Here is a 12315-nt window from a genome sequence, read left to right on the forward strand (position 1 = left end):
TAAATGTACAAAGAAGGATGGGGGAGAAATAGAAAGAAAAGCAAAAACCATTAGTCCTGCATATCTTCCCCTGCTCATTTTCATATATAATACTTATCTGCACACCCACTTCATGCACATATGTGGGTGAGTGGGTGGAGAGATATTCTCCTTAGTCTATTCAGGAGTGTTACTTTGGTTCCCTCTCTTACTTTCTATATAAAACATTAACAATTAAATGGTATAGGCAGGGATATAGAAAATATAACCCAAACTTCTCCCCAGTACATCCTGTAGATTTGAAAAAAAATCGGAATAAAGTATCTGGATGTTCTGTTCGTTCCTGCCTTCTAGTGCTTAGCGAGGTACATGTTCTTTAATCCATTTCAAACGGTTCTTTAAACCGTTTCTCTTGCTCTTTTAACAGAGCCGACCCAAGCAGCCCAGCGGAGGAGAGGAGCGGCAGATACGAGGTGGACAAGGAGGACCGATGAAGACCAAATTTCCCCAGTGCCTCTCGGGCAATCTCCCTCCAGTTCCTCCGCCCCCACCTCCGCACTGCAGACTCCTCTACTGGGTCAACCCCCCTAGAGCAAAGAGGGGCCTCTGAGTGAGAGTGGGCAGGAGCAGATCTGAGCTGCGTACGGTCAGTGATCTTAGAGTTTGTCCTGGGGCAGTGACGATCGGATTCTTCTAAGCGCTACTTCCTGCCTATTGAAGCAACCAGCATGTTTCACTTCGGGGAAGGGAAGCAATCCCCCAGCACGCCGGAGAGGAGGAAGAAGGTGTCTGATGCTGACTCTGCCTCCCATGTTCGTGCAAGTGTATGGTATGTGCCACCTCTTGAAAGCCCCTGGAGCTATAAATTCCGATTCTTCCGGGGGTAAACCTCCGTGCAAGCTACTTTCCTGGGCTCCGCGCTGCAGAGGGCAGGCGCTTGCTGCTCTTGCTCCCGGAGTTAGGCAAGGAGCGGTGCGGGGGAGGAGCGCGCACACACAAACTCCTTCAGTTTTATCTACGCGTTTTTCATACCCCACGCGGTCTTTCCTCTCAGAACAGCCCCTGAACCAGCTGCCCTTCCCAGGGACGTCCCCTGAGATTGGGCTGGATCGTTTTGTTGCACAGAGGCACTTCTATACTGGGATCTGATAGGCATTTGTAGTTCGCTTCCTCCCGCGCTTGCGAGGATCCAGTCTGTAATTTCGGAGGTTATTTTCGGCAACCAGCTTTGCACAGGAGAAGGTCTGCTTGGAAGAAGCCTCCGAAAAGCAGCCGCGAATGGGGGTGGCACCGTGGGGCAGCAGTGCTGGCATTCCGCTTCTGCCCTCCTTGGTATGAAGCAGTGCACGGGGCGCAGCTCAGGAGCCGAGGAGAGCTGACCCTGCTCCCCCCTGCCTGCCTGTCTCTCGGGCGCTGGAGAGATTGTGGGGGCTGCTGCTGCTGCTGCTGAGCAACAACACAGTGCTTCGAACCGAGCCTCAACTTCACGCAGCAGGAATGGTAGCATTACAGCAGCTTCCTCGGCGCTTCCAGGACAGCAGGAGTGGCGGGGTTTGGTTTGCCGCTGTCTGATGCCTGAGACTACAATGGAATTTCTGAGCTGGATTTTGCCATCCTTAGTTCTGCTGTGCACCCAGCAGCACAGGTGTATCAGGTAAGGGGAGAGGGTCCAGGGTTTTCACTTATATGTTAAGTATCGGAGGGGTAGCCGTGTTAGTCTGGATCTGTAACAGCAACGAAGGGTCCTGTGGCACCTTATAGACTAACAGAAAAGTTTTTGCTCAAAACTTTTCTGTTAGTCTGTAAGGTGCCACAGGACCCTTCGTTGCTCTTACACTTATATGTTGTTATCCGTCTTTGCCAAGGACGCCCTGAGTCCATGAGCTGCAGTGGATCTCTGTGTCTAGCAGGAAAATGGGTCTCGATTGCACAGTTTGTCACAAGGTGCCCTACTTTTCTTACTAGGAGAGAAGAGGCTTTCCCCAACTGAGTAGCAGCGTCCCAGGTTGTTCAAGTGAGAAGTCGGTTAAGAGGCATGTGTGGGGAAGCCTTATCTCTAGTGTAGTTGAGCTAAATTGGAAGCCATTTCTAAAGTTAATGGCATTTCACAGGCCCGGGATAGTCCGGTCCCTGTTTAAAAAGCAGCAATCCCTGCCGTTTGGCCATAAAACTTGACTGCTCACTGAAGATCTCTGGCTGGTGACTACATAATAAAAAACATGCTTCTGCAGTTTGGCCAAGGGGGCTTACTCCCCGGCCTGCCAGCGTGTGGCACTCCCAGGGCAGCAGGGGGCTGGACGAGTGCTCCAGATAAGTTTGAAAAACATAAGAACCCCATTTAAAAATAAAACTGTGTGGCGAAATCTGTGCAATTGTTAGTTCCCTCCAAAGGTGTTAGCTAGGCAACCAGCTCAGATCCAATTTGCCATGTTCTTTAAATACTCTCCACGGATCTGGAGGCTGAAAGTGGAGAAAGCTTGCCATGGTTATGCAATAGATGCAGAAAGGAGAGGAAATCAATGAGACACAGATTTAGTTCAGGACATCTAGAAAGCAATGCCCGTGCCTTTCCAGGCAGGGAGCCTTTGGAGAGGATGAAGAGGATTCTCTTACTACTAAAAACAGTGGCTATGGCTATTTGTATTTTGAGGTTTCAGGAAGGTGGGAATGATGGCTAAGGGGTGATTGTGCAAAGAGGTAACATGGTGACTGATATTGGGATTAGGTGCTGAAGTTTTATTATTTATTGAGAAACACCAGTCAAGTAGTTAGAACAAGAGTCAGGCAACTGAATCTTATCCCTTTGCCACTGACTGTCAGCATGACCTTGAGCAAAGTATCAAAGGCCGAGTTCTGATACCTTTAATGCTTTAGGTTTCAGGCACTCCTGTGATTTATGAGGGCCACTCAAGGAGTAAATGCTGCTCACAAGAGGAATCAGGGTGTCAGAATTGTTCTATAATTTCAGTATCACAGTTTCTCCACCTATATACTTAGGCTGACAATGAGATTTTTGGCTAAATGTGCTATACAACTGCAAAGCGTTTTAAATAGGCAATTATTCTTCTCTAGTCTGTAACTTCAAGATCTCTTTCAAGGCATAGCAAGAGCCTGGATGTGAACAATATATAATTTGTTACATAAAATAACATTACTGGGATTAATTGCCTAGTTACTTGGCTTTCTTCCTGCAAAGACCCAATACTGATGAGTTGTGTTTTAGAAATACATATTTGTGGCCGAGGAAGGGAATAGCTAGCCAAATATAGTTGGTTGCTGGTGAGATCTAATATTCTGTATTCACATGGTGTTAGCAGTTTATCTAGAAATACCAATAGCAAAAGCTTCTGAATTCACAGAATGGCACATTAGTTAGTATATGCAGCCTTCTGATAGTTCAGCTAGAACAGGATTCTCATTGAAGATGAAATGGTGAGCTGTATTTAAAAAGGCTTAATGGAGATCTGGAGCGCTGCACCCCCTAGCCATTCAATAATACAAATAATAATTCTGGGAAAACAGGCTGCAAATTACATTTTTCTTATATTAAGTTAAAATAAACTACACAAATGAGTAAAATTACTCAAAGTGCAGGTGTTGGTTGGACTGGGCCTAAAGTTTTTCTAATGAAAATCTGCATTCCTGAGTTTTTGTCTTGGTATACAAAACTAATGAAAGGTAACGCAGCTGGTGAAACTTTGGAGATCAGCATCAGAAATTACAAACCAGTTTCCACTTGTTTTTAAGGCTGGAAAAGGAAAAGAATTTCACCATTGAATATTACCCAAAATGAAGCTTCTTGTGTGTAGTCTGAAGTTGCCCTTGAATTATTGAATCATTATTTACAATGGAAGAGAAACAAGTTTCCATTGAGTTCACTTAAAACCTAACCAAAAATCTGCTATAAAGTTCAGAGGGCTTTGGGTAAGGCTGTATACATGCTGAAGACAAATTTTTGCTGCTGACAGAAGCTATAGCACTATCTTAGACATAGCAAACTCTTTACACTTGAATAGTAACAGAGAGGAAGCCGTGCTAGTCTATACACTATCAAAACAAAAAGCAGTCAAGTAGCACTTTAAAGACTAGCAAAATAGTTTATTAGGTGAGCTTTCGTGGGACAGACCCACTTCTTCAGACCATAGCCAGACCAGAACAGACTCAATATTTAAGACACAGAGAACCAAAAATCTTTACACTTGATGTGATTCCTTTTCCTTATTTTAAAAATGCAATTACATTCTAATTTTCTGGTTTATGAATCATTTTTTAAAAATGCATATTTTGCATTAATACCATCCAAACCCCACTACCCAGCTAAACTTAATGGAGAAACGTGTGATTAAAGCTGCACAATTCTCAGGCTAAAGTTCTGTACAAACACACACAAATTCTGTACACACTAACTAGTGCTATCTAATTATCACCTCAGGGTTCTGTTCTAATCTCTTGAATTGATGCATGCCCCTTGACCACTGCAACAACTCCCCTTGTAAGGATCTCTAGAAACATGTACTTTTTTCCTTCTAGCCTCCACGCTAGAATGGCACAGGTTTGTATGGTAGGAGGTGCTTTAGCTAGGATATATTTTTACTTGTAATTCTGTATGCTGACTAAAATATAGACAGACAAAATTTTAGATTTTCTTTTTATTGATTTAATTTTGTTTTTTAAGTGTGATGCCTTGATCATAATGACTATGGGGTGTCAAAGAATATACCTCTCTGGCCACAGATTCCATGGATTGCAGAGCAAGAGGTTATAGAAAGTGCTATTTGGAAGATCCTAAACACCACAATATTAGCTAAGGTTTCCTAAGGACCATCTTTAACGTTAAATAGCAGAATTATCATCACTTGTGTTTTGGTTTTGGTTTTGGTTTTTTTCACAAGGAAACACATAGCCTGCTCATGCATGGCACTTTCTGAAGGTTACGTATCATAATAAAATGCGCAAGGCTGGCATAATTTGATGTATCCAAAATTACATATGCTGTTTGAAAGAAGTCAATGAGCCAAATTCAGCTTCTGCATCAGTTTATGCCAGGGTGAAGGTTGGCCCACTGTATTTATTAGTACAGGTTGAACCTTACTAACCCAGCACCCTTGGGACTTGGCTGGTGCCAGACAAGAGAATTTGCTGGGCCACGGGTGGTTATATTGTCTAACAGCATTTCCAAAATTTTCACTGCTTATTGGGCTCTTGGGAGACATTTAGGAGTAAATTACAGCTACATAATGGCAAAGAACACTGAAAGTCAAGGCTGGTGGCTGTAAAAAAAAAACACGGGACACTTGGCCACACCTATCATAAGTGGTTGTTCAGCTAACTAAAATCATGCCAGATTACAGAGTTTGCTGGATGACAGAGTTCTGGATTAGAGAGGTTCAACCTGTAATATTTGCAGCTTCATTTATAGCCTCCTGTGTGTTTGGGACAGAGTTTGGTGAATTGCACATGCATTCCTAATATAAATAAATAATAATTGAGGTACATTAAAAGAAATTGTTGTGTGCTGTCTTCTCTTGCAATGGGAGGGATTCACATGCAATATGACTTCTTTCATTGTTACTTGGAGTCACAGGATGTCATGCTCAAAGGTTTAATAGGCTCTTACCTCTATAATTCTCCAATGAAATAGCTTTTAATTCTTTCATTACACACCATCTTTTATACATTTTAATAATAATTTTGTCTATTAATATATTTTATATATAATATATAAACTATCTTACCAAATTGTACATGCCTCAACTTTTTACTCCCAATGATGAGAAGAGAGAGACTTGAAAATGGGGAATATATGCAAAGAGTAGTCTGCTTCACATCACTTACAGAGAAATGGAAATAAAGTCTTTGATGTTCATACGGGTGCCATAAATTAAGCCTAATACTCTTTCAATTCAAAATACGGAGTGTATTTCATTTAGTTAGTGTCACTTAAAGTCAAGGATGGCAGATGGAAAGGATACACATATTACTGCAAGTAATCCTGGTGCCTGCTGCAGGCAAGGTGAGTGAATGATCTGGCCTGATATGTAAAGGCCTTTTTCTAGGGAAAAAATGGCAGAGAAAATACCTCCTTACCAGTTCTCTGGATCACACAAAGCCATCTATTTACAGACTGATGCTTCCATCTTCCAGAGGACAATATCTATTTGCAGGTGCTCAGTTGCCCACAGACAGCATAGAATGTAGTCTGGTTGGTTGACTTAAAGGAGAAATAGGAGAGATACAGGAAGTTAATTTTCCCCACTACAATTTTTAATGAGAATACATGGCAGCTAGTGCTGGTTACTGTGACCTTCCTACCTACAAGTTTGATGTAAAGTCAGCACTGCTGATGGCCATTGACTTGCAAAAGGTGCTTGAACTTTTTGTGCTGGAGAGAGTAATGGAGATTTCTCTCTTTCTCTCCTTATTCAGCAGCCACAGTGCAGGTGCAGTGAATTCACACCCACAGGACTTAATTTGAAATATTTACATTTTCTTTTGCTCTCTAGCAGATAATTTAGAAAATACATTAAAGGAATGTCCCAGGAGGTAGTAAGAAGCAGGCAATATCCAGTTGATAAACCATGCTGTATTAGTGAAAACATGCTTATGCTGTACCTGATTAGAAAAAACACAGTGTCTGGGTTAGGGATACATGTTACCCACATTCCCGCTGTTTGTACCCTTGGGAGAACTGCCTTTCTTAGGAATGTGATTTGGTGGGCATTGGGTTGACCTGTTTTTCCTGACCAATGTTAAGATCAGACTTACTAGTCTCTGAAGAGCTTTGTGGTTTTCTTATGTTGTATAATAACACAACCATCACGTTTCTCTCTGCTTCAGGCGGGCTAAATTGTCTTTCTCTATGAGACAAGAAAATGAGACTGTCCCCCCCGACTCCTCTAAAAGAAAGAAAGAGAGGGGAAAAAAAAGAGGTTCTTTTCCATTATGAGCCACCAAATGCATTGAGCATAGCATCATAGAAATGTATGACTAGAAGTGACCTCAAGAGGTGAACTAGTTCCGCCCTCTGAGTTAATGCAGTATCAAGTAAACCTTGACCAGTGGTGGGCAAACCCTGACCTGAGGGCCACTTGTGATCCATGAGAATTTTATGTGCAGCTGGTAAGACTTCCTGTTTACCTTTGCTCATGCAGAGAGTTGCCAGATTCCACTGATTTTCATCCATGTAATTTTTTTCCTACTTGTGTTACTAAAGTGACGTGCACATAAAGCAAAGGCACGTGAAGTGAGGCACATGCTGATTGCACACAACAGTGACTGTAAAAGCCATGTTCTTCCTCTGCATTCATTCAAAGTACTTCTATCATTCAATCAATTTGTCAGGTTTTTTTTTTTTGGATCGCTGTGTTATAAAACCGTCATGCCATTTCCAGTACACCACTATCTCCAGAGCTGAAGAATTGGGTCTGCCCCATGAAAGCTCATCAACTAATAAATTATTTTGTTAGTCTTTAAAGTGCTATGTAACTGCTTTTTTGTTTTATCATTCAATCAGTACGCTCTGTAAATTGTAAGTACATGAGCACAGCTAGTGAAACCACCCTGTCCTGGGAGACTATCTTGGTCATGTCAGTCTTGTTCCCCGCTGAGATAAAGGAGGCCCAGTCAGTAACCTAGGTTGTATGTCACTGACCTAGACTATCCCTGCCAAGTGTTTAGCTAACCTGTTCAGAAAACTCTCTGGTGATGGGCATTCCACATCTTCACTTGGAAGCCTATTCCGGAGCTTAACTGCCCTGACAATTAGAACATTTTTCTAAAGTCTAACCTAAATCTCCCTTGCTCCACATTAAGCCCATTATTTCTTGTCCTACCTAGTGAAGACATGGGGAACATTTGAGTGCCACCCTCTATATAACATCCCTTAATATATTTGAAGACTCTTACCAGGTTTCTTCCTCAGACTTCTTTTCTCAAAACTAAAGCATGCCCAGTATTTGTTTAAACTCTTTCTAATAGGTCAGTTTTTTTAAAACTTTTATCACTTTTGTTGCTCTCTTACGAACTTTTTCCAGTTTGTCATCAACTTTCCTAAAGTGTGTCACCCAAAACTGGACACAGTACTCCATTTGAGGCCTCATTGTTGCCAAGTGGAACAGTGGTCTCCTATGTCTTACATATGACTCTGAAGTATGTAAAGGACAGTGATAATGTCAAGAACTTCAAAAGGATCTAACAAAACTGAGACTGGGCAATAAAATGGTGAATTAAATGTAGTGTGGATAAATGTAAAGTAATGCACATTGGAAAAAATAACTCCAACTATACACAGAATATGGTGGGGGCTAATTTAACTACAACTAATAAGGTAAGAGATCTTGGAGTCATCGTGGGTAGTTCTCTGAAAACATCCACACAGTGTGCAGCATCAATCAAAAAAGCAAACAGGATGTTAGGAATCATTAAAAAAGGGATAGAGAATAAGATGCATATCTTATTGTCCTTATATAAAACCATGGTACACCCACATCTTGAATACTGCATGCAGTGGTGGTCACCTCATCTCAAAAAAGTTATATTGGCATTAGAAAAGGCTCAGAAAAGGGCAACTAAAATGATTAGGGATTTGGTAGGGGTCCCATATGAGGACAGGCTAAAGAGAACACTAAGGCGGGGGTGTATGGTAGAGCCATATAAAATTATGAGTGGTGTGGAGAAAGTGAACAAGGAAAAATGTACTTGTTCCCATAATATAAGAACTAGGGGACACCAAATGAAATCAATGGGCAGCAGGTTTAAAACAAATAAAGGACATTCTTCTTCACACAGCACAAAGTTAAAATGTGGAACTCCTTGCCAGAGGAGGCTGTGAAAGGTAGGACTATAACAGGGTTTAAAAAAGAGCTAGATAAATTCATGGAAGTTAGGTCCATTAATGGCTATTAGCCAGGATGGATAAGGAAGGTTTGTCAGAAGCTGGAGATGGACAGCAGGAGAAAGATCATTACCTGTTCAGTTCACTCCCTCTGGGGCACCTGGAATTGGCCACTGTCAGCAAACAGGATACTGGGCTAGATGAAACTTTGGTCTGACCCAGTATGGCTGTACTTATGTTCTTCTATTACCTTTTTTCACAACTTCATCACACTACTGGTGCATAATCAAACTGTGATCCACTGTAACATTTAATTTTTTTCTTCCTAAGCGTAGTTATTTTTATTGAATTGAATCTTACTGATTTCAGATTAGTTTTCAATTTGTAAAAGTCATATTGAATTATTCCTGACCTTCAAAGAGCCAGCAACCCTTCCCAACTTGGCAACATTCACAAATTTTATAAGTATGCTGTCTCCACATTGTTATCAAAGTCGTTAATGAAAGAGTTGAATAGTATGGGATCTAGGACTGACCCCCACAAAAGCCTTCTCAATACCCTTTCCTGTTTTGGAGAAATAAAATGTATTCATAGTATTTTAAACCAGTTGTGAACACATTTTACCATCATTTTATTTTGACCAATCACATTTCCTTTGCTTGATGTTAAAAGAAGGGGAAAATGTCACATTGTTTGTGATGAGAGTTGCTGCCCTAAAAGAGAGAGAGTAAGGGTAAAACAAGGGTATGGGTAAAGGAAGATGACGGTAAAAAAGCCTCCTCCTGAACTGCAGATTGCACAGAGTTTATGAGAGGAGCATGTTGGCCTCCTGTCAGTATGGCATCCCACTCTGACATTGTGCAGGATAAAGATAGGCTTGTTTTTTTTTCTATTGTGTGCTGCTGTAAGCACTGAGAGTTTTAGGAATTAATAGCATGCTTTTATATGGTACCTTTCATCCCAAAGCACACTGTACAACAGCTTAGGTCAAGAAGCGAAGTTGCTGAATCAGCTGAAGGTAGTTTCTTTTCTTCCCATCTTTATTACTTGGATTATAAAATGCAAATCTCTTCCAGCTTGCATTTCCATGCCAGTCCTCATGTTTCTGGGTAAAATTCATGAATGACATCTCAGGCTTCAAATAATTCCCATGGGTGAATGGACTTTTCTGCTCTGGCATGCAGCCTTAGCAAACTGGACTTCGTGTAGGGAAGGTCACAGGGATGGGACTGTGGATGTTTCCCCCACTGTGATGTGTGCAGTCTATTTCTATCATACACACGCCCTTCTCAACACTCATGGCAGGCTGTAGCATGGTGTGGAGGATTTATGTGGACCCTCTGCACTTGCATGAATGTCACTCCATATGTGAATTTTTGCCATGTTTTCCAACCAGTCAAATATTAGTGTCTAGTAATTTTCATTAGATTAGGTTCAAATGCACAAAAATTAAGTCAAGTAAAGAGGTGTGGACTGGATGTCTGAACTTCCCAGGCCTAAATTTCTATTACTGTATGTATCGTGTCCTACTTGGATGTTGGCATAATGGAGAGTTCTGAGGATTAGAGAATTTGGGGCCAAATTCAGCGCTGGAGTGAATGAGTATAATTCCTGTTGACAGGAGTGGAATTTATGCTACTTACACCAGGGCTGAGTTTAGCTCTTGGCCTAGAGTTCTGCTCTCTCCAACACAAAGACTCTTCTGTACTATTCATAATTCCTATATTCTTTTCCTCGATCCGTTATCTCTCATATAAGCCTAATGAAAAATAAGTGTTGTTTGGATGACATGATTATTTATAGGGGTTTCCACCATGTAGCTTAGGACCAAAATTAATTTTTTTCATGGAAAATCATACAGATAGACAGTTTTCATTAGCCTCATTGTTACTATTTTAAAATTAAATCAGTTTTTGTTTATTTGGATTTACATATTCTCTGCACATGTTGGTAACCCAAGGAGCCAATCCTACAGCTTGAGGGGAAAAAAAATTAGAAACTATGTGAAAATGGCGACCATAATTGCCCAATCAAATGAAATTTAAAAAAAAAGAAACAAGTTGCATAAAAGTAAATCAGTTCTTAACAATTCTCTCAGTTGTAATACTTTGATCTATCTTGATGTAAGTGGGCGTAGTTCCATTGACTTCAGTGCTACGTCCACTAGTTATGAGAAACTAACACAAGGTGAGGATCCGATGCTCATCCTGTATTAATGATAAAAGCAAGATTCCTTTTTAATTTTGTGGTATGTTGTTCGCTGGATTTTTAAGTACAACTCCCCATGGATTGCGATTGTTTAAAATGCATGGCTTATATCGCCCATCATTTGTAACCTGAGATTGTCCTTTTAGCTTTCTTATTGTTAACGCTGCTACAATAGAACACTGACACAGGCTAATACCCTCCCACTCCATGGCATGCTGTAAATGCTGAGGCTTTTATGAAAAATAAATGTCAAGGGAAATGAGGTGATTTTATTTGTCAAAAGAGATGATGCTCCTGACAGTTCTCTTACAATGACTTTTTTTGTGTTCCAGCAAGTGACTGATGATGAGTCAGTCGTTCGGGGCTGAGTTCTCCAGGCAGCCGTGTAACACATTTTGGTGTGAAAACAGAGCTGCAAAGTTTGTTTTCTTAAATGTTTCAGATTCATTATGCAACAGCAGGCACAGGATTTTGGATTTTTATAACATCCATCATGCAACTAATGATCACAAAGCATTGTACAGCCAAAACCTTAAGGTCAGATCTTGACTTCTTTATGGATCAGCTCCTAAATACAAGTATGTCAGATAAGCAAGGGGTACATGCAGGAATCTCTTTATCTTCAACCTCAGTGCAGCCAGTTCTGGAACTGACCTTGTCATTTGTTTAATAACACAACAGGAAGACAAACCTACACTTAAAAAAGAGCATGGGATCTTTAATGACAGAGATCTTATGTCTATGTGTCAGGCTCAGACTTACAAATTGAAAACAAATAAAATAATACATTTAGAAATGAAATATGTGAAAACTCTTCCCTTCTTTACCAATTTGCTAAGACCATACTTCTGGGTGTCATACATAACCCAGAACTAGCTGATAGCATCAGTGATACTCCAGACAGGTCAGGGAATACAAAATAAAATAAAAATATCACTGATATTTTACAGTGTTCATCCTCAGGTGCAGCAGAAATGCAGAATCTTGACTATGGGTATTGGCATGTCAGTAATAGAATGAAAAGGCAACTTAAGTAAATATTGGCAATCTGATACCAAGGAGATAGGCACCTAAGAAATATCAAAGATAATAGGTAGATAAGTGAGATGTCTGTATAGGGTACAAGACCCAGCAAATGGAAAAAAATAGTTGGAATAAATTAGCATTGCCTCAGTTGAAGTCAGGCTATGCCACTTTACCCCAGTGGAGTATCTGGGCCAGCAAGTTCTCAGATATTTAGATAGGTGCTATAGCCAGCTAGCCAGGATGGTCTGTCTGTGTCAGAAGAGTATTAT

At 40.8% G+C, this 12315-nt stretch overlaps 1 protein-coding gene across 1 annotated transcript in view; it reads left to right on the forward strand.

Annotated features, from left to right (window-relative positions):
• Window positions 1-592: 592 nt before the first annotated feature.
• The window catches only part of GABRD (gamma-aminobutyric acid type A receptor subunit delta), a 29816-nt gene continuing 18093 nt past the window's right edge, over window positions 593-12315 (forward strand). The window contains exon 1 of the mRNA XM_075018119.1: window positions 593-1633. Within this exon, the coding sequence (XP_074874220.1) occupies window positions 1551-1633 (83 nt within the window). The 5' untranslated portion in view covers window positions 593-1550. The remainder of the gene's footprint in view (window positions 1634-12315) is intronic.

Source organism: Carettochelys insculpta, chromosome 23, assembly GCF_033958435.1.
Source record: "Carettochelys insculpta isolate YL-2023 chromosome 23, ASM3395843v1, whole genome shotgun sequence".
Lineage (NCBI taxonomy): Eukaryota > Metazoa > Chordata > Testudines > Carettochelyidae > Carettochelys > Carettochelys insculpta.